The sequence below is a fragment of the Lemur catta genome, chromosome 7, assembly GCF_020740605.2.
Source record: "Lemur catta isolate mLemCat1 chromosome 7, mLemCat1.pri, whole genome shotgun sequence".
In the NCBI taxonomy this organism is placed as follows: Eukaryota; Metazoa; Chordata; class Mammalia; order Primates; family Lemuridae; genus Lemur; species Lemur catta.
In genome coordinates, this window is record NC_059134.1 from 44,517,680 (window position 1) to 44,541,096 (window position 23,417).

General features: G+C 33.3%; 1 protein-coding gene across 1 annotated transcript in view; it reads right to left on the bottom strand.

Annotated features, from left to right (window-relative positions):
* Nucleotides 1-614: 614 nt before the first annotated feature.
* Nucleotides 615-23,417, bottom strand: part of NAALAD2 (N-acetylated alpha-linked acidic dipeptidase 2) — a 39,554-nt gene continuing 16,751 nt past the window's right edge. The window contains exons 9-19 of the mRNA XM_045557148.1: nt 22,868-22,953; nt 22,434-22,553; nt 22,248-22,330; nt 18,003-18,066; nt 16,962-17,029; nt 14,218-14,309; nt 12,539-12,629; nt 10,643-10,907; nt 7,451-7,532; nt 5,299-5,391; nt 615-1,907 (exon numbers count right to left, since the gene is read on the bottom strand). Coding sequence (XP_045413104.1) covers nt 1,715-1,907; nt 5,299-5,391; nt 7,451-7,532; nt 10,643-10,907; nt 12,539-12,629; nt 14,218-14,309; nt 16,962-17,029; nt 18,003-18,066; nt 22,248-22,330; nt 22,434-22,553; nt 22,868-22,953 — 1,237 coding nt within the window. The 3' untranslated portion in view covers nt 615-1,714. The remainder of the gene's footprint in view (nt 1,908-5,298; nt 5,392-7,450; nt 7,533-10,642; nt 10,908-12,538; nt 12,630-14,217; nt 14,310-16,961; nt 17,030-18,002; nt 18,067-22,247; nt 22,331-22,433; nt 22,554-22,867; nt 22,954-23,417) is intronic.

The window sequence follows — 23,417 nt, forward strand, 5'->3', positions numbered from 1 at the left end:
AAAAATAGAGTACAATAAAGTCCACCATCCCAGTGTAAGCACTGTTGACATTTTGTTTGATATTTGTATATTTAGTTTTATCACTAAGTCATGGACAATTTACCATAGAAATGAAAAAATGTAAACATCAGTTTTATGATTATTTTTATATTATGCTATAATCAGTTCCCCATTGATATTTACTTTGTTACTTTTCACTCTGATAAATGCTGCAGTAAACACCCTGTGTCACGTATATTATCATTCTGCCCAGTTTCCTCTCTAGAACCAATTTTTACAATTTGTGGGTTAAAGTATTTCTCATTTAGTAGTTTTCTATTAAACAACTTCTGATTGAACCTGTTTAGATTTTTTAAATGATTAAAGTAAATTACTGTATTACAATAAGAATTTATGGCTTATTCTTTTTGGTGAAGTAATTGAATAGCCAAGTTTATTGAAGCTTTGAATCAGTTTACCTGTAATTTGGAGTCATTAGGCTCTGCATAAAAGTTTGCAGATGCTGATAAATTTATAGAAGTTACAATATGAGGATCTGTGACAACTGTTTTGTTTGTTTGTTTGTTTGTTTTGAGACAGGGTTTCCCTCTTGCTCAGGCAGTCTTAAACTTCTGGCCTCATGTAATCCTCCCACCTTGGTTTCCCAGAGTTCTAGGATTTACAGGCATGAGCCACTGTGCCCAGTATGGCAGCTATTTTTATCACCTATTAGACTTAACATTTTTATTCCATAGAGTTGAAGTTATCAAAAGTACAGATATTACTGACTTTTTCCTGACTTTAACATTCCGTGGTGATTTCACAAGACTCGGTGTGTTGTTCTGGCAAAAATCCTTGCCAGACTTGTTTGTGGTTCTTTTGTAATCACTTAAGTTTACAGTTTGATGAGGTTTGACATATGTATACACCTGTGTAACTACCACCCAGATTAAGATATTGAAAACTGCTGTCTATAGGAGAGGGTTTCCTCATGCTTCTCTGCTTCATCCTTCCCTATCTACCACTTACCCAGGCAATCTCTAATTTCTAACACCATAGATTAATTTTGTCACTTCTACGTATCAGTAGGATCATATATTATGTACTTGTTTTGTGTCTGGCTTCTTTCCCTCAACAATGTCTGCCAGTAATATTTCATGTATTGACAGTTATTTTTACTGCTGAGTAGAAATCCATTGTGGATATGCCACACTTTATCCATTCACCTGTTGATTGTCATTTGAGTTGTTTCCATCCTAAGTTCCTATGAATATGAACCTGCACACAAGAGTCTTTTTGTGATGATTGTTTGTGCTTCCCTTAAGTAAACATGTAGAAGCAGAATTTTGGGGTCATAAAGTAAGTATATATTTAACTTCATAAGAAAGTGCCAGACTGTTTTCCAAAGTGGTTTTACCATTTTTCATTACCATCAGCAGTGTGTGAGAATTCAAATTCCTTGCCGTAATTTATTTTAGGCAATTTTCTGTTACCTTCTTTCTGCTACAATGACAGGGTTTTTTTATTTTGTTAGAGTAACACTTTGGTTACGTAGTTATGCATTTTTAAAGAGCCAAAAAACTCTTTACAGACAAGACAGAAGTCTATAATCAAAACATGACATGAAAAGCAAGATTTTAGGAAACTCTGGGTTCGTGAGTTATCAAAAAGAAGGGTAAATTTTATCATCAGACTTTCAGCAACACCTTTAATGGCTAGGCACTTAGCTAAGACCTTATTCTAACACTTCTTTCAGAGTCCCTGCTGCTGCTTGAATTGTAAAAGCTGCAATAGAAATATGTTTCTTTACTTCTGTCCAGGCCCAGTGAGGGTCTGCTTTATTTTCAATATCAAACATCGCATCGTAGATCCCAGGAAATGATTCTCCAGCATATTTGTTGTGGCTACTTGGAGCAAAGATGATGTGCCTAAAAGAAAAAAAGAAAGAGAAAATAAAAACATATGGCATGTTCAACTAAAGAGTATATATGAGGGCTGTCCAGAAAGTATTCATCCATGTGCTATGTTCTTGTATTAACAACAGCTGGATACTTTCCAGACAGCACATTTTATAGGTTTTTATTTTTTGTTAGACCACATCTTATTATATTACTATGTTTTCTCCTCAAGTCCACTTTTGTTACTCCATTAGGAAGATATATATATTTGATCTGAGATATTTATGCAAGGTATAATTTTAAGCAAAGAAAGTAGCTGACATATATTTGCTAAGACGTCTCAGGAATCATACCATGTTGCTAACCCATACGGTTGGAAGAAAGTAAATTCTTTCTTGTAAGTTGTTCATAGTAGTTGGATGCCTGTGAGCATCCATAAACATGGTGATAATGTTTGCTTTATGAATATTTTTAATAAGAAAGAAGATTGAGGGGCTAATTTATCTTTATGTTGTTTTAATAGATTCAACAAGAATGGCATTTGTCCCCAATACCTTTCAGACATTAAAAAGCAATAATTTAAGGAAGTTTATATTCCCAAAGTATCATAAACACCAAGGATAATGAAGCCCATTCCACAAAAGTAAAACAGTTGTATATGGGTTGCCCACAAAGATATATTTAATTTCTGATCTAGAAGGAAAGTTTTACAATTGCTTTCCTACTTCACATAAGTAGCTCAAGAGATAAAGCTACTTCTTTCCCCAATAAATGTGTGGAACTTTGCTTTCAAGAAAGGGACATATTTTATTAAACACTCTAATCAGGAATTGGGCCCAACAGTCAAATCCTAGAGCTTATTCAAAATGTAAATCTACTGTAAGAAACACTATAGGGCTCTGTATGTTGATATTAATGATCAAAGAAATTTATAATGCTAATCACTTAGATATACCAAAGCATATCAGGATTTATCACTCTTGCCTTTTAAATTTGAATGTGGCCTCAAATGGAGCTTTCTTATTAAAATCAGTACATTTGCTAAGCTGTTTACAAGCATTGATATTCTGACCTGTATATGAGTCAGGAGATTAGAGAAAAAAGTCATAGTTCCTTAATATAACTACCCTCCTCTGGAGAATTATAAAGGGAGGGATCACTAGAGCCCAGGAGTTCAAGACCAGCCTAGGCAACATAGCAAGACCCTGTCTCAAAAATATATATGTAATCTTAATGCTCAGCTAATAGTTCAAAATGTATTCTAAAAAATATGGTACAGTCTTTTTGGAGAATAATTTGGCAGTAACCTAATCAAATTTTCAAGTGTGCTTATCCTTTAACCCTTAAATACCAGGTCCTACCTTATAGAGATATTAACAAATGTTTTTTATATAGGACACAAGGATGTCCTTTTCTAGTACTTTTCATAACAGTAAATAATTGGAAAAAAAACTAATTAAAAAGTCAATAAGGATGAGTTAAAATTATAGATGTAAGCCATACAATGGAATACTATTGTAACAGAGTAGTCACCCCTTCTCCCATAGATATGGAAGCATAAAATTGAGAGTGAGGAATATGTAACAAAGGAGAATATGTAACAACAAAAATATTTTCTATCTCATTAAAACTTCCCCCACTCTTTTTGGGAACTGTGGCCTGGCCTACATCCCTGCCTGCCTGGGACAGGGAGAATGTCTTTTGTTCTCTGTGTTACAGGAGATAGCTCAGCCATCTCTTTTTATTCTATATGTTTCTATAGAGTCAATTTTTTATAATGATAAAATACAGATATTTTTCTTATAAATAGATAAATACATAAAGATAGGTTAATAACACTCAAGAGAGGGCTAACATTGTAGGTATTGCATTCAACTTTTTGAATTATATAAATACTTAACTGATGGTTGCTATTTATTTCATTTGTATCAATGAAGAAACAAACATTTGTGTTCTTATTTACAGTTTATAAAAATAGCCGCTGTTTTCTGAGTGCATCCCTTTCTGAGATAAAGCTTCAATTTACTTTAAATCTACAAACCCCTGGAGTAAAAGCAATTATAATCTCCACTTAAGGGCTGAGGAATCTGAGGTTTAGAGGCATAATTTTCCCAGGTCACAATTAGGACGTAGCAGAGCTGGGCTCTAAAAGCCTGTGCTTGTAATTATTTAAATGTTAATACTAATCACTAACGTTTATAAGAAAGATAACATATAGAACTATTTTTTCCATGTTATTCGATGATAAATAGCCTTGTAAAGTAGCAAATTACCATCATCTTAATTCAGATGAGAAAACCTTAGAAGTGACTTGCTCTAAATCACACAGCTGTAAGTGAACTAGAACACAGATTTCCTGACTTTACATGCTAGGACCTTTCTAATTTCCACCAACAAACCACAGTTTAAAAGGGATCTTGAGGAAATAGAGGCATACGGCCAAGATACTGAAATAAAACATAATGTAAAGATACAGACGGAAAACCAAGATACAGATGCCTTTCAGCTTAACAATGGGGTTATGTCCTGATAAACCAATCATAAATTGAAAATATCGTAAGTCAAAAATGCATTTAATACACATAAACTACTGAAGATCTTAGCCTAGGCTACCTTAAATGTGTTCAGAACACTTACATTAGCTTACAGTTGGGCAAAATCATCTAACACAGAGCCTATTTTATAACAAAATGTTTATTATCTTGTAATTTATTGAATACTGTACTGAAAGTGAAAAAAACAGAATGGTTGTATGGGTACTTAAAGTACAGTTTCTACTTAAGGCATGTTACTTTTGTGCCATCATAAAGTTGAAAAATTGCAAGTCGAACCATTTTAAGTTGGGGACCCATCTATATTTCTTTAGGTGAAACATGACATACATCTTTGAAAGCCAAAAGTGTTATGCAGAAATAGAGCTAGACTTATTCTGCTTGACTGTGAAGAACAGAATGGAGTCAAAGGGAGAAAGTTACAAGAAAATAGATTTTAGATCTTTATGAAAAAAACTTTACAATAATTAGACCTTCCCTAAAATAGAATGGGCTTCCTCAGGAGGTAGTAAGCTTTCTATCACTAGAAGATTCAAACAGAGACTGAACAACTACTTATCTGAGAATCTATAGAAAGGATTCATGTGGACAGTTGAACTAGATGAGCTCTAAGATCCTACAGCTTGAAGATTTTGTTAGAGTTCTTTTTCAACTATCATATACCATTTTCAGTCACAGCAAAGCAATAAACAGTACGAAATTTATATTTCTAATTCACATATTTATACTATTATTAGATCTTGCCCATATTCCTTTCAGTCTACATATTCACCTCCCACTCATCTGATGGCATTAAAGACGGCTTTGGGTATGCTGTTTTTGGTCATAGTGATGCGTATCCTTTAGTGGGATACCTGTTGTTTCCTTACCTATAGAACCGCCTCCCTGGTAAACCAAGAGGATCGATGAATGCTCTTTCCAGCAGCATCAATTGGTCATTCATGATTCTCACTGCAATGGGACTTTGAGAACAAGATATACATAATTGTAACACTTACCATGGAACCATGTTTTAAAATAATATTAAATAAAAACAAGGTATGGGAAAATAAACTTCTAAAATCAATAAATTTTAAATGAAATGCATATTAACATATTAAGCTTTAAATGGTAAGCTACATATAACAGCAGGGTCATCCTGACATTTTTAATAAGCAGAGAGACCCATTGGAAAATGGTTTGTTTTATTTTTCTAGATCACAGACTGATCAAAAAGAACTGAAAGGCCAGGCATGATGGTTCGTGCCTGTAATCCTAGCACTCTGGGAGGCTGAGGGAGGATCACTTGAGGTCAGGAGTTCGAGACCAGCCTCTGTAAGAAGAAGACCCCATCTCTACTAAAAAAAATAAAAAGAAATGAGCCGGGCAACTAAAAATATAAAAAAAATTAGCCAGGCATGGTGGCGCATGCCTGTAGTCCCAGCTACTCAAGGAGGCTGAGGCAGGAGGATTGCTTGAGCCCAGGAGTTTGAGGTTGCTGTAAGCTAAGCTGACACCACAGCACTCTAGCCCGGGCAACAGAGCGAGACTTTGTCTCAAAAAATCAAAAAAAAAAAAAAAAGGAACTGAAAGACATATTTATTTCTAGGAGGATAGCCAAACTTCCTGGAAAGGTACACAAAGTGAACTATCAAGTTGTTCCTGATAAGCCATTCAGCTCTGTGGAAGAAAAGACCAGATAAGGAAGGGCTGGGGAATAAAGAGTAAATGAAGGTTTCTGGAGTCTGTAAGAAGGGTAGGAGACAGCTGCACACAGTGAACAGAGAATTCCCTTTCACACTCTTTTTGGGAGCTGAATAAGTTCCCTGGGCTCTCCTACAATCTTAGGGAGAGGCCCTTCAAAATGACTGACGTAGCTTTCTGTCAATATGCAAATTATTCTGGTTAAGTCTGAAAAAATAAATGTGACATGGACCAGACCAATTTATGCTTGTTATATAATGTTTTACTTTGAATATACCTTCTAAACTACTTTTTTTAAGGAAGAAAAGGTTAGCTTTATTTCACAGAATCAGGATAAAGCACTAAGGATGAAAGAGGCAGTGCCAAGAGTAAAATTCAAGTCACTTGACAGCACTTTACAGAAAATCTACACATTGCTATAACAGAGTTCTTCTAAAGAACTAGTTAAAATATAACTTTCCTTAATTTGTGGATATAAGTGAGCCTAACAGTTGCATAGGTCAATCTGAAACATGTCACTAACCTGTGGCCCCTGTCACGAGGGCCACAGCCAGTGAATAGCTTTTAAACTATTTTCAACCTAAAAGTGGCAAGAAGTTAAATGAAATGCAAAAGTGAAAAAAGAATTTTTCTTTTTTTTTTTTTTCAGTGATAAGAAAACAGGGTCTCACTCTTTTGCCCAGGCTGAAGTTCAGTGGGCGATCACAGTTCAGTGCAACATCCAACTCCAAACAGCTGACTACAAGCATGTGCCACCAGGCCCAGCTAATTTTTTAAAGACTTTTTTGTAGAGACAGGATCTTAGTATGTTGGCCAGGCTGATCTCGAACTCCTGGCCTCAAGAGATCTTCCCACCTCTGCCTCCCAAAGCGCTAAGCATCAGCCACCACACCGAAAAAAAGAATTTCTAACCTGATACACAGGAGCATCAGACAAGGGACTGTAATGAAATATATTATAAATACATTAAACCTGTAGACCTATGAATTACCAGCTATAGTCAGAATTCTCATCATGCCAACTCCTAAAGACATGTCTCTTTCACCCTTGACTTGGGCCAAAGTCAAGATGAGCTTTTAGTCTACCATTCAGAGCAATGCTCCTCAAACTTTAGTGTTAGTATAAATCACTTAGGGGTCTTGTTAAAATGCAAAATTCTAATTCAGTGTCTTGAGTGGGGCCTGATATTCTGCCTTTGTAACAAGTTCCCAGGTGCTGCCTCTGCTGGTAGTCTGCAGACTCTAATTGCAATGATGTAGTGGTGAATGCTTACATGAGTGAAAACAGTTCATTCCAGTAACGAGATTGCTTTTCAAACAGTAGGCATCTGAAACTTACTTATTAAGATCAAGTTGATTAAGTCTTCTATGAAAATCTGAAGCAGCCTCTGAGAAGTTCTTCACAGCAGAAAATAAGGAGTCTTTTTTAAAAATAGAAAAGTGGAAGATAAATTAGTAAGTACAAATGCTTCATATTTCAGAAGCTCACTTTCCTGCTCTTCCCATTCCAGACTGATATGACAGAATAGATGCTGAAACCATTTTTCTACTAAGCCTTCTTGGAGATCCATGAAAAATTATTAGAAAATATCACAACAAAGAAATATTGTATGAAAACAAAAAATGGCTAAATTTGTTCTTAAGGAAATAACTTTCAAAAGTCTAGGACATGTAATTCCTTAACCAATGGTTCACCAGAAAGCCAACATTCATTTCTTTATTCCTTCATTCAATACGTATTTTTTGGGACAACTATTATATGCTGGACACTGGATACAACTATAAATAAACTATGATTCTATAATTATTGCAGAATAAAACAATACCATTTTTTTGTTTTCAAATAGTGCATTTAAGATCTTGTTCAAATGACAACCTGTGACAGACTGATACATTAGACTCTGAGAAAGAGGATCAGGTTTAGCCTGCTCAGACTTTTCTTTAGTTCACAAAATTTCTAAGGAAAGTAATTAGGTTCTCAGTACACTTGTCCCTCAGTCTCTTTTGGGTTTTGGTTCCAGGACCCCTACGGATATCGAAATCTGCAGATCCTCAAGTTTCTGATATAAAATGGTGTAGTATTTGCACACATTCTCCTCTATACTTTAAAGCATCTCTAGATTACCTATAATACCTAAGACAATGCCCACACATCACTCCATTCATGTGGATTCAACATAGTACTCGGCACACAGCAAATTCAAGTTTTGCTTTTTCGAACTTTGTGGAATTCTTGCCAATTATTTTTGACTCACGGTTGGTTGAATCCACAGATGCAGAACCCATAGATACAGAGGGCCAACAATATATTGTATTTTTCATTACAACACCCCACTTATGGTTTTCCATATTTTTGAAAAAGGACTTTAACATACATTATTGATTTGTTGTTTCTATCAATCCTGTGATACAAGCAAAGCAGGAGATACAATATTCATTTTACAGATAAAATACTTGCAGACCAGGACATGGAATTTCTTTTAGGTTACACAGGTAGTGAATGGTACATTCAATCTAAGTACATTCAGTGTAAAAAACAGGGGCTTTTGGTCCTAGACATTCCTTAAGCTTTAACTGTCATTTTTTAAACCTTGTTCAAATAAAATAATCTAAAAATACATGGAATGGAAGCCAAGAGAAGAGAGTATTGAAGACTGAATTTTAAATTTCAAATGCAGTACAGAAGTCAAGATAGATAAGAACTGAAATGTGTCCTGGGATTTAGTGACACAGGTCAATGACAACTTTGGCAAGAACACTTTCTCTAGAGTAGTAGGGTCATAACACAGCACAGTGGATTGGTTAGCAGGAAGTAAAGAACTATAGATAGGGAGTATAGATTATGTATTCATCCATTCATTTATCCAGTCATACCTTCATTCCTTTGTTAATACATTTTCTCAGGAACAGTTTTTGTCTGGCACTAAATGAAGAATTTGTAAAGGAAGTGGAGTACATCAGATAGAAGAAATGTTAAAATAGAAAAGATTTCTTCCTATGACAGCTTAAGAAAGAAAAAAAAGATAAGAGAATATTTAATCTGATGGATAGTCCCCAATGGTTATAGAGATTTTAAAAATATGGCAGAGACAGGCATTAACATATCAAACCTTAGAAGAAGGTAAGCAGGTAGAGGAATTAACCTTGCATAGAGAGAGCCCTTCTATTATAACTGTGTAGTTCCTGTCCCTTGGCTGGATCCTGACTTATACAAACTAATAATAGGTAATATACCAAACAGAAAGCAGGGTATTTAGGAGGATATCTGGATAATGGATAGCCACAGATCTATAAATGTCCATTTTGCTGTAGGCTCTGCTTATTTCTCCAGTTTGATCTCTCATTTCCCCTATCTTTGCAGAGATACTCCAATCATATAAACACAATTTCCTACATTTTCTTTGCTTCATCTTATTTTCTAGATCAGAGTACCTGCTCTTCATAACTTCATAAAGATTACTAATCCTCCATGTAATAATATTCAACAGTCATCACTGACCACTCCATACCTATTCTCTGTGCTCTTATAGTACTTTTATGTACCCCCATAATAACTTGTCCTCTGCATTTTGCCTTCTCCATCCCTGTAGGAGACTTTAAGCCCTTTCAGGACTATGTGTCTTACACATCTTTATATCTCCCAAGAAAAACATAGTACTTGGTACACACTAGACATTTAGTACATATATGATAATTTTGGTATATGCTAAGAATATGTGCCCCCAGAATAAAAGAAAATAGTTACAATAAAACAGCAATAATAGGTAACATTCATTGAGCACTAAGTGCCAGCCACCACTGCTTCTATATGTTACCTAACTAAATCTCTAGAACAATCTTTGAAACATGTTAATTCTTTTTTATTTTTTTTTCACCATTTCATTCACATGATATCTGACACATAGAGAAGTTAAGTAATTTTCCCAACGTCACACAGTAACCAAATGGTAGAGCCAGTATCTGAACCAGGCAAACTGCTTCTAAGCCCAATGCTTAATGCTACTGTACTACATTATTATTTCATCCCTGTTCTATAGGAGATACACAGTATAGCACAGCAACCATTAAATGGCCAGTTATAAAAGGAAAGAATGCTTATAACTATGTAGAAAATCCTTCATGTAGATAAACACTAAAAGATATATGCAGTAATGATAATGATAATAATTAAAAATACATCTGTAATGGAATTCATGGTTTTCTCTACTTTTCAATCTTTTATAATAATGCTGCATTTTTCTAGTATTGTTCTGTAACAGTAAAAATGTGCTTAAAGGCAGTAATATAGGAAAAATGTTTACCATCCTAATGTTTGTGGCAATAACTTGGCCATAATGGATTAATTTTACACAGATCAGATTAAATCTGATTCTTTAATAGGTATTTGTTTAAAAGATTTGTCTAGAAGTCAGAATTAATAAGTGAGAAAGGGATATATGCTAGGATGAAACAATATGCATTAATCATGATAGGAGATAATATCTCAAAGCTCTATCTTAAACACTGTAAAATCTGTCCAACCATTTCTTACCAAAGGATACTCCATGGTCTCTCAATTGTTGGTCATGCTTCTTGGATAAATTATAGATACTTGTTGCATAATTTTGCAAAGCTTTTGCATAGTCTTTAATATTAAAAGGAATGATTTTAGAGTCTGCAAGTTCATATACCAGTGCTCCTCGTAATTGAGCCACAGAAAGTTGTTTTTTAAATGTGGGGTCATAAAAATTCTCTACCAGTTCAAACGTCTCATAAATAGTGTGGTATACTGGGTAGCTGCTGTACTTTTCTGTTTTCTAAAAAAAAAAAATGGAAAGAGACAAGTATAAAAAAACATTAAATATTCAAATTATAATATTTTATGTAATCACAAAAATAACTATATAGCACCCTGAGTTTTATCACCATGAAGCAAAAAGTTAAAATCTAAGTAAAATATAACTAAATATGCACTGATTTAAAATTTTACCATTATTTGTTTTATAATTCATGTAACCTTCATTCAAAATGCTGCTCCTTGAAAATTTTGCTTATTGTATTTTTGATAACTAAAATTAATAAATACATATTCAAACTGCATCTTAGCCTAATTCAAAATTATCTATCAGTTGACTGGTAATAAAAGGTCTGGGCAGGTAAGTATTTGCATAGCTGGAGGATAATGTATTTAAGCAGAATATAATCCTTATTTCCCAAGCAGAATATAACCAAATGCCATTTAACCTTTAATAGATAATTAAGGGCTAAAATTATGAACATGAATTATTACATAGTAATATCCTATATAAACATTTTTTGAATTCTTAGGTCTACGTATTCTAATTTTAGTTTTTACCATCCACTACCTTGTTATAAGGTTATCATTCTTACTGCTTTTAGTATCACTAAAAAGTAATCCCTGTATCAGACCTCTCCTTTTATCTAATTATCTGCTTCTCATCTCTAGTGGTCTTCAAAACTAGATAATTTTGTTCAAATTGATGACATTATAAAGCTGAACAGGCCTTGAAAAAGATTTCAAACACATCTTTTATGTATTAAGTATAATGAATATTAACACATCTTATATGTACTAAATGTAATGAATGTTATACAGCATTTATAAACATACTTTGGGTTATTGTAACTTGATTTTCTTTCTTTTTTTGTATTCTGAATAGTCAAATTTATAAGTGATATACGTATTATGTCACATTATATACGGGCAAGCAACATGGTGTATTGAATTATGATTTGAAAACTGATTAAAGTTTATGACAATCTGTATCTACTAATGTAATCTGCAGTTTGGTTTATGAAATAACTTATAACATTAACAAGCAAACATATATGTTGGTTATATTACAAGTATGTGCATATCTCTTCAGCATGTTTCTGTGACAATGGTGCAAACCAGTCAGTGCAGAACAGAAAAGAGAATAAAGTTAAAAAAAGAAAATTCCTTTATAGCCTAACCAAGAGCCCTTACCTCAGATGACAGTGAAGACAGGAAATATGAAGTGGGGCTGCTTACAATAAAGAATCTTAGCCTAGTGTTCCCCTAATCAAAGTATGTCCTTCAATTACATTTTTCCTCAGAAAGCATTTCACCACATACAAGACTCTTCCATACAGAATGAGATTTTTCTGGCAAATCCTGCATCTGAAAAAGGATCTGAACTACTCAGTACTGATAACCAGCTAAGTATCTGATTTTACTCTGTGAACTGTCATTTCACTGAATAACTCTGGTAATGAAGTATTCATGAAATAATTCAAATTATTTCCTAGTCCATCTTCAAAGGGACACGCAGTCTATCTCTGTTCCTGGAACTCTTGCCAGGCCACATGTCCAACAGATGTCTGGTGCCAAACAACTCAATGACGGAGTTCTCACCAAAGGAATGTGGCTGAAATGCTGTATATTCAAAATGATAAAATGGTTTACCTTATTCTTAGTGTAACGGGCTCTGCCTGAAGCAATTCCAAGTCTCTGAAAATAAGCTTCAAAATCACTTCCCGATCCCAGCTTATTGACTCTAGATGTAAAATATAGTATACACACACACACACACACACACACACAAAGAAGTAAATGATACGTTAAATAGATGAGACAATGAATATTGTCCCAAGAATAGCAAAGAATTATATGTACACGTCTAAGAATTAAGTAAAGTTTAACCATGTTCAAGACACTTTTCTATCATCTGCTGAGAAACTGCCATGATAAACCTATAAAGCTACATTAAATACAAGAAGTTTGGCAGTGTTACCAAAAACTGCAGCCTGATGATGATGCTCTCTTCAATATTTCCAGCATTTATGGTTTTATTTAGCGGGGAAAACAACAAAGACATCAGTCCTGCCTGCAGAGAACTATCATCTAGTAAGAAATTGCCGCAAAGAAGTCTATATTTGACACCATGAAGAATCCAAAAATGTGCCTTAGTTCATTTCAGAAATAAATCTAATCACAATATATTTCCTTGCATATAATTAAGAAACCTCTATCAATGAATCTATCCACATATACATACATATAGATATATAAAACGTAATGACATGGAAAATCACTTGTGATATGATAAGTCAGTAAAGCAGCATATAAAGTTGCATATGAACTAAGAACATAACTATATATTTCCAAACTATTAGATTATTAGATATGTTTTTGAGATTGAGACCTTCAATGTTTTTAAAATCTTTTTTGCATTCTATTTTTGCTAAATTAGCATATGAAACTTTTATAATGGAAACATGTAAACTTTCATAAGACTGATCCATTGGTACAACTTGAGTATCCCTGATCCAAAATGCTGAGGACCAAAACTATTTCAGATTTTTTCAGATTTTGAATATTTGCATACACATAATGAGATATTTTAGGGGTAGGACTCAAGTCTAACCATAAAATTCATGTATGTTTCATATATACCTTATACACACAGCCTGGAGGTAATTTTATACAATATTTTTAATAATTCTGTGTATGAAACAAAGTTTGTGTTAAATACTTATGTGTGGAATTTTCCACTTGTGGTATCATGTTGGTACTCAAAAAGTTTTGGATTTTGGAGCATTTTGGACTTAAGATTTTCAGATTAAGGATGCTCAACCTGTATATTAGAAATAGCACTGCAGTAGAAAACAAATATAAAATAAACTCAAGGAAGCTTGAGTAGTATGAATGAGAAGAATAATAAATTAATATTTATATAAAATCTAAATTGTATGTAAAGACATAGTTTGGTGGTTATTAAATAATGCCCCTTAATAAATGTAGAAGGAAATAATCCATCATGAGATTTTTACTTCATTATTATCATTGGAAGTTATAATATATTATTTATTAATGTATATTACTTATTAATGGCTAATAATGTAGCAAAATCATTATGGCTAAAAATTTGCAAAACTAGATCTATCTGTGCTCTGTTGCATGCTAAATGACCTAGCTGTGCTGGCTAATCAGCAAAAACAAAGGCTGCACAGAGGAACTTTATTATCTTTTCTTTACTCAAATTATCGAGGAGATATCTGAGAATTGCACGTTTGGAGAAACAAGGGGCAAATGAGATGCCACAATTTATCCTATGGTAGAAAAAATGCATACAAGTAATTTACCTAGGAAAATTTTTATTTTCAGGTGAAGGGTCTTTTTCTAACCAGCTTTCATAAAGTGATTTATGATCAAAACCATCATCAGGGCTGGAGATCTAGAAAGATACATCAAATACTGGGAATTAGAGACAGAAGCAACTAAATTCATGCCAAAATAAACACATACATTATTTCATCAACTTGTACTTCTACCTACATGTGCATATATGTATCATATTCATTAATAGAAATACATTTTTTGCAAATGGCAAGAAATAATCTAGCCCAAATTCTTTTATTTTTATTTCTTAAAATTTTGCTATGTTGCCCAGGCTGAGAAAAATGACAATGAAATTTAAGAGCATCTGAGAAACATGTTAGGTACTGTCACATGTTTTTGAATACTTGTCCTGTTTTAATCTCATCCCATCTCTACTGAGATGCACAAAAGCACTGTGTTTACTGTTAACATAGGCCCTTACCATTCCATCAAGTAGAAGGTAACTGTGGTGAATCTCAGAGTAATGGCAGAGCTGAGAAGTAGTCACTTGTCCTGAGCTTAATATGGATGAGATGGTACTTCATCACTGCATACAAAGTCCTCAGCTTAGAAACAGTCTTGGCACTCCACAGAACCATTCCCTTCCCCACCAGCATGTTGCAGCTACAGAGGTGTTCTGCTCATTTTTCCAGACAGCTGACTGCTCTACTCTGCTTCTGTCCATTGGCAATGGCTGAGAGAGATGGTGTTCCATTTCCTACATCCTGCTTGGATTGAACTCCGAGCAAAATCCTCTCATTTTCTGGAATCATATTATCTCAATCTAATGCTAACCAGAACTGTGTCCCATACAATTTAGATGAATCTTATAAAAAAAAAAAGAGAACGAGATGGGGTCTATGCATTGAACTCCTGGGCTCAAGCTATCCTGCCTCAGCCTCCTGAGTAGCTGGAACTACAGGCGAATTCCACAATGCCTGGCCAGATCAGTCTTAACTGCTTTAGCTACATGCATTGTCAGAACAAATAGCCCTCTTCTGACTTATCAACACTTTGTCCCATTTCTTGCTCCATCAAGCAGCTGTTCTTCTCTCTAAGCTCAGCCCTCTCTCTCACCCCTATTCTCCCCTCATGTCACCAGCATGGTTTGACTATTTGTGCCAACACACACCAGAGGTTGACAAAACTGTAATAATCAGTTTATAGGACAGTAAAAAAACATCTCCTTTGTCTACTGGGTCTTGGTATGGCCATAGATAAGCATTCACCTTTGTACAAAGGGGCATAGACATAAACCACTCCCTTATTGGCCCCCAAATTCCTATCATTCTCGACATCAAAGGCAGAACAAAAAATCTCTCTAGCACAGCACAAATCATAAATTCCTATCCTGAAAAGAGTTCTCCCAATAAGGATTTTCTTTAAGCTTATTTTTAGATAAGATGCTTTTATGGGACATTCCAACAAAATGATCAAGGACATCAGATGCTCAAGATGGTGAGAGAGTGGTGATGAGGATAACGAGGACTCTCATTTGGGAGAACTAGTTTTTAAAGACACTAACAGTAAAAAGGGAGGGACAAGATTAAAGGAGATTAGGAAAAAGTACCTAGAGAAAAGTGATACCTACTTCACATCGTTATCTAAAGCTGACCTCAAACAAACATCTCTATAAGTAAATTTTATAGCAGGGAACTATTTAAATGAAGGGCACAGATATTAAATGAGTAGACATATAACGTTTAGAGATTCAGAGTGCTTTAACTTTCAGAATATTTTTTACTTCTAAAACTCATTTAATATTTATAAAACACCTGTGTGATCAGTAAGCATGTAGAATTATTTCCATTTTGCCTTTAGGCTTGCTACTTAATTTATTCACTACATGGACATACAATAATGAGCAACCTTGTTAGAAATTCTTAAACAATTTCTCCATCACCAGATTTCTGAACTCCCTGCCCTATTTGTTATCGTCTTTCCACCAACACCTTTTGCTTAGGCTGTACTGAGCTGCCTACAGGTCAGGGAAAATGTTCTTCCATACCTTCACATCTTTTTTAGGTATTGTGTCCTCTGCTTAGAATGCCTTTTCTCTTACTTCCACATCCTTTCATTTAATAGTCACTAATTACTATTACAAGCATTAGTTATTCTGTAAACATCCTCCATGCTTCCCAACTTCCCCCAGCCACCCTAGGATTTTAGATTCTTTATTCCTTAATTGTTCACCATTGCATGTAATATCAAATATTCTAGTAAACTATAATTCCTCATTTACAGCTCTGTGTCCTCTCTGGATTACAAAGTCTTTGAATTCAGTGACCCTGTCCTTTTATCATTGTTGCTGCTATTAATTCATTTTACAAGGCCTGATACATAGTAACAACTCAATATTTCTTGATGAATGAGTAGCTAAGGCAGTTTTTGAACCCCAAGTTTTTCCATTCCAGCTCAGTGTACTTTCTGCTACATCAAAATGCCTCTGCCAGACAAATGTTAATATTATATGCACTAAATATTAGAACTATGTATATAATTATTAAGAGCTATTATTAGAACAAAGAGACTGGTGATATTATCTTCATAGTTATGTCATATCAGTAAATAGTATATGAAAGATTTTGTTTTATCTTGTTATATGTTCTATCACCTATCAACTATGTTCTATCACCTGTTAATAAAAAGCACCAGAAATTTAGGGGAAAAAGTATTATTCTTTTATCCATTCATCAGCAAACATATTACAACAGATCTCCTTATGTACCTCTTTTGTCAGTTTATACACCAATTGGTAAAGAAGGGGTGTACAATCAACTCTTAGAGTATAATTGCCTGAAAAATAAATAAGACACAAAGAGTATTATTTCATACTTCCAAATGAAATTCCATTTATGTTTAACTCTAACTTTAGTTTCTAATTTTAAATAAGACATAATGGTCTTCAAAGCAAAGACATCATTCTCATGGAACAAAACAGGGTGGAAATAATTAATCAGGAGCAAGAGAGGCTACAGCACATATTTTAGACAGAAGAAAATCTAGGTAGACTTTGGTTGCTAAGGCAGCAGCTTCCACAGCGATTGTAAGAGTCATCTTTACAGCAACATTTCTTAGGGGGACTTTGGCAAAGGAAATGGTAAGGCTACAACATTCATTTCTTATTTTGTTTCTTTCAATTCAATAGTATATATCAAGACACTAGACAAGAGCATGTGAGTAATCATTAAGTATGCTCTGACATGTATCTAGAAATAATGACAATGCAGTAAAAGTCTAGACACACAAATCTCATATGGCAGATTCAAAACGAAGTTTTTAGTTTGTGCTTACTTCAAATTTGTTACAATAAAAACACAAACTATTTCTGTATGAAATTTTCTGTGAAATATTTCTTTTGAAATATTTTGGCCCAATTCCTTTAATAGCTCCATAGAAAGAATGTGGTCAATACTATAGTTTTAAGTAGTAATCTAATAAAGACATGATAAATATACCTAAGAAATTAGGAACAATAGCTTAGTCATAAATCATATTGATTCATATGAATAATAATTATCTTCTTTGTGGTAAAAATGAAAAATGAAGGTGTTATTAAGGCATCTCATATGAAGAGGTGTCATATAAGTAAATAGTGTATTAAAGATTTTGTTTTGACTTATTATATATATGAGTCAACTATGTTCTGTCATCTGTTGAAAACAAGCACCACAAATTTAGCAGAGGTAGCTAACAAGTTGGAATTTCTAGACTTAAAGAATGGTATACTGCTCAACAATAAATAAAAATTACCTGAAATGAAACTTACCTTCTATAGATGAATCTGAGTTGATATAAGCAATGCTTCTCTCCTGGAGTATTTTTGCATTCTCCTATCATTGAAGCGAAGTTGTTATGTAAGTCACAATATTTACAATTGTGAAAATGTAAACAAGAAAAACCAATTAATTTTATGGAACAGTGGTTTATAAAAACTTTTATGAATCAAATACCTATGCCTGCCTATGACCATAATTTCTGAGAAAATACTGATAACTGGTTGCTTAACAAATTAATGCAATTAAAACATGAATAATACTATGAAATAGTAGCTATTGTTTATAGCAATAGCAGACAGCCCTGAAGAAAAAAATATTTTTAAAGAGTGGTTCCTTGATTCCCTGCATTAGAACATACAGGAGTGTGGCATATTCTAATGCAGGAATGATCAGCAATTATGATTCAGTGGATCTGGACAGGGTACCAGAATCTGTGATTCAGCATTTCTGGAACCCTACCAAGATCTGCTAAATCAGAATTGCTGAAAGTAAGGACTGGAAATCAATTATTTTCTAACAGATATCACCAGTAATTGATTATTACATACAACAAGTTTGAGATGCACTGTGAGTATATACTCATGTAAATTTACCATTTTAAAAGTGAGAAATATAAAATTTTCATTTATCTTTATTTACTATATATATATATATATATATATATATATGGAGAAGTTAAAAAATAAAAAAAGGAGAGGAAGACAGAAAAAATTAGAGGGAGAGAAAGAGGGACAGTTAAGACAAAAACAAGACTCACACACTCACACACTACACAGATTCAAGAAAGATAAAGTAGAGGAAGATTAATGTAGTTGCACACAAATGGGAACATGTCAGAGTCCTTCACTTCTCTCTCTCTCTAGCTAATCACCTTATGAGAACATGTTAGAGTAAAATCATTTAAAGCTGTGTATAGTTGTGGCACAAATAAAAACTGTCAACTCTTTGCACTTGCCTGCACAGACCAGATGATAGTTGCCTCCATTATACAAAAATATAAAATCAGAGTTTCTATTATAATAGATTTATAGTAGAAATAAGAAATATTCCTTATGTGTACTTAAAGAAGGGAAGCACGCTGCTGAATATGATCAAGAATCTGGTACAAAACTGGAAAAAGTATTAAAATTATCTTTTAATGCACATGTATATAAATTAATGCAAAGCGTATTTATTATTTTATATCTTAGATTTCTTTGGTCTTCATTTTAAGCTGCTGAAATTTAAAGAAAAAGACACATGTATTTATGTATTACAAGAAATTACATATTTCTAAAGGTAAATGGCCTTCCACCACTACAGGAGTAGGAGAAAAAAAAGTAGCTGACCTAAAAATGAAATTTTATTCATCTAAATTAATATTCTATTTCCAAAATGTATATTCATAATACAAATGTAATAATAAAAATTTGCAATGTAAATATAGTAAAATTAATATACACAAATCAGTAGCATTTCTATACACTAAAAATAGTCAAACTCAGAATCAAATCAAAAACTCAATATCATTTACAACAGCTGCAAAAATTAAAATAAAATACTTAGAGATTTACTCAACCAAGGTGGTAAAAGATCTCTACAAGGAGAATTACAAAACACTGATGAAAGAAATTGTTGATAACACAAATGGAAAAACATCCCACGCACACAGATTGGAAGAATCAATATTGTTAAAATGTCCATACTGCTCAAAATGATTTACATATTCAATGCAATGTCAATCAAAATACCAACATCATTTTTCACAGAATTAGGAAAAACAATCCTAAATTTCATATGGAATAAAAAAAGAGCCCAAATAGACAAAGCAATCCTAAGCAAAAAGAATAAATCTGGAGGCATCACATTATCCAACTTCAAATTATACTACAAGGCTATAGTAACCAAAACAGCATGGTACTGGTATAAAAGTAGACACATAGATTAATGGAACAGAATAGAGAACCCAGAAATAAAACCATATACCTACAACCAACTTATCTTTGAGAGCAGACCAAAACATACACTGGGGAAAGGACACCCTATTCAATAAATGGTGCTGGGACAATTGGAGAGCCACGTGCAGAAGAATGAAACTAGATCCCTATCTCTCACCATATACAAAAATTAATTCAAGATGGATTAAAGACTTAAATGTATGCCCTGATACCATAAAAATTCTAGAAGAAAACTTCAGAAAAACTCTTCTGGACATTGGCCTTGGCAAAGACTTTATGACTAAGACCCCAAAAGCAAATACAACAGAAACAAAAATAAATAAATGGGACTTAAACTAAAATGATTCTGCATGCCAAAGAAAAAAATCAACAAACAGAAAACCTAAAACATGGTAGAAAATATCCAGAAACTATACATGAAACAAAGGACTAATATCAGAATCTACAAGGAACTCAAATCAGCAGGAAAAAACAAATAACCCCATCAAAAAGTGGGGAAAAAGATATTAACAGAACATTTTCAAAAGAAGATATACAAATGACCAATGAAAATATGAAAAAATGTTCAACATCTCTAATCATCAGGGAAATGCAAATTAAAACCACAATGAGATACCACCTTACCCCTGTCAGAATGGCCATTATTAAAAAGTCAAAGGGCAATCGACGTTAGCTTGGATGTGATGAAAAGGAAATGCTTGCTTATTCACTGTTGGTGGGACTGTAAATTAGTACAACCTCTATAGAAAACAGTATGGAGATTTCTCAAAGAACTAAAAGTAGACCTACCATTTGATCCAGTGATCCCACAACTGGGTATCTACCCAAAGGAAAATAAGTCATTATTCTAAAAAGACACATGTACTTGTATGTTTATTGCAGCACAGTTCTCAATTGCAAAGATATGGAATCAACCTAAGTGCCCATCAACTGATGAGTGGATAAAGAAAATGTAGTGTATATATATACACACAAAAACCAGGGAGTACTACTGAGCCATAAAAAAAAATGAAATGATATCTTCCATAGCAACTTGGATGGAACTGGAAGCCATTATCCTAAGTATCTCAGGAATGGAAAAACAAACACCACATATACTCACTTATAAGTGGGAGCTGAATGATGGGTACACATGGTCATGCAGACGGGTAGAAAGGATTTTGGAGACTCGGGAGTAGGGAGGCTGGGAAGAGGGTGAGGCATCAGGTACAACGTACACTATTCAGGTGACAAGTAAACTAAAAGCCCTGACTTCACCACTATACATTTCATCCATGTAACAAAAAACCACTTGTACCCACTAAATCTATTGAAATAAAACAACAACAACAACAAAGGACAAATGATACCAGACAAGTATCTGTGTGCATGATTTTTTTTACCACTCCCATAATTATTTGATTCCTATTATTTTTATTATAGTATTTTAAAATAATGTAAGAGGAACTGAGTCAGAAGGAAAGCATTTTTAAAACTAAACACAGTGACAAGAGAGGTATGCCATGCTTTAAAACAAGTCTATAAAACCTGGACTTATAAACAATAAAAAGCAGATGGTGGAGGGAAAGTAAGCAGTTATATAGTACACCAATCTGTACATAATGTATGAGCTTACCTTATACATTTAAGAACTTAGAGATTACTCAACAAAGAGACTAAGGGAAAAAGATGAGAGAAAGGGGGCCTAGGAGAGATACTTAAAGAACTAAGAGCTAGTGAAAATCAATCATATCTGAAGAAAAAACACCTCAAATTGTAAAGCAAGTCAATTTAGTAAGGTAATTCAATTTATAAAATTATCATCTTATGCTTAACAATTAAGCATATATTTTGTGAATGGTAAAATATACTTATGGTTCCAATTTTATATAGAATCAGTAAATGTGAAATTATAATCAAAATATAGCTATCCTAATAGAGTATCTTATATTTTCTCAGATGGAAGAACTCTGAGGAAACCTCAAAAACTTAAAAATTCACTCCAATGATCTGTGTCAGTTTTTAGATAAGTTAATTCACTTGTAAAAAGCACCTGGCTAATTCTGATTATTTTCTGGAAACTAAAATATTTTGACAAGAATAAATAAATTCGCTTATAGTCTAGTAATAAGAGGTTATTCTGTTTTGCCAAACTGATGTGAAAGTATTAATAAAAACAATTTCTTAAATTCTCGAGTCATTCTCCAAATTAAAACCATATTAGATAATGGAATCTATTTGTGATCATCTTGAGACACATATTTATTTTTTCCCTGTTGACCAAAAAAAAATAACAAGAACCTTCTCTGCTGTATTTACCTCTGCCCATTCTGTGGAACCCAGAAGTCCAAATTCTTCTGCATCCCAGCTTGCAAAAATGATAGTTCTTCTAGGTCTCCAGCCTGTAATCATTGTTAACATACATGGTTAGTACCACCTAAAAATAAAAGAACATTAAGTAAGTTACATTTTCTTGTCATTACCTACGAAAGAAATGTTATTTACCTCTACTCATCAGTTTTCCAAAACTCTGGGCAATTTCTTGCAAAACAGCAGTCCCACTGGTTGGGTCAATAGCTCCAAACACCCAGGAGTCCCGGTGACCTCCCAGAATAACATACCTGTCTGGAAAAGAATATGTTCAAAACAACTATAACTTTGAATATAATACAAATATAATTTATGTTTTTAAATGAAACTTCCTCCTGATTAAGTTTCCTCCATAGAAAACAATCTCCTTAAGGAAACTGTTTAAGTTTTCTCCATAGAAAATTAATGCTGTAAAGTAAGTTTTCTTTTAGAGTTGTACAATTTTTTCCCCAAATTTAGTAGTTTCAAATCAGCCAGGAAAAAAAAAAAATCAATTCTTGATGAAATTTTTCGTTTACTTTTTAATCTTTGTAAAAACAAAATGTTTAAAAAAAAATTCACTGACTCACCAGGTTCCACGGATCCTCTGATAGTTCCAATTACATTGTAAATCCTTGTAATTTTATTGGTGTTATGAACATGCATTCTAACCTTCCTAGAATTTCAAAAGGAATAAACTACTTAGTATAGAGCATTCATTATGTCTATAGTTTTCTTCCAATGTTTTATTATGAAAAACTATTTTCATAATGAAAGTTTATTATGAAAAACTACAAAATAGGACAATGAAGTCACATATATCCACCACCTAAATTCAAGAATTGTTAACACTGTTGAACCAAGTGTAAGCAAGTTTCAAACATCATTCCATTTACTCCTAAGCACCTAAACATGCACCTTAAAGTCAAATTTTAAAACTATTTTATATTTCTCTTCCCTTATAGCTATATTGTTATTTATTTAAAATTAAAAATATTCTATTATTCAGTGTCTTAGTTGTTTATTCTAAAATTTTTAAATACACCTTACTTAACTACAAAATCAAGGAAGACAGCCCATTATGTAATAAAGGCAAAAGTATAAACATATTATTTGAATGTTTGTCTTTATATTTATATT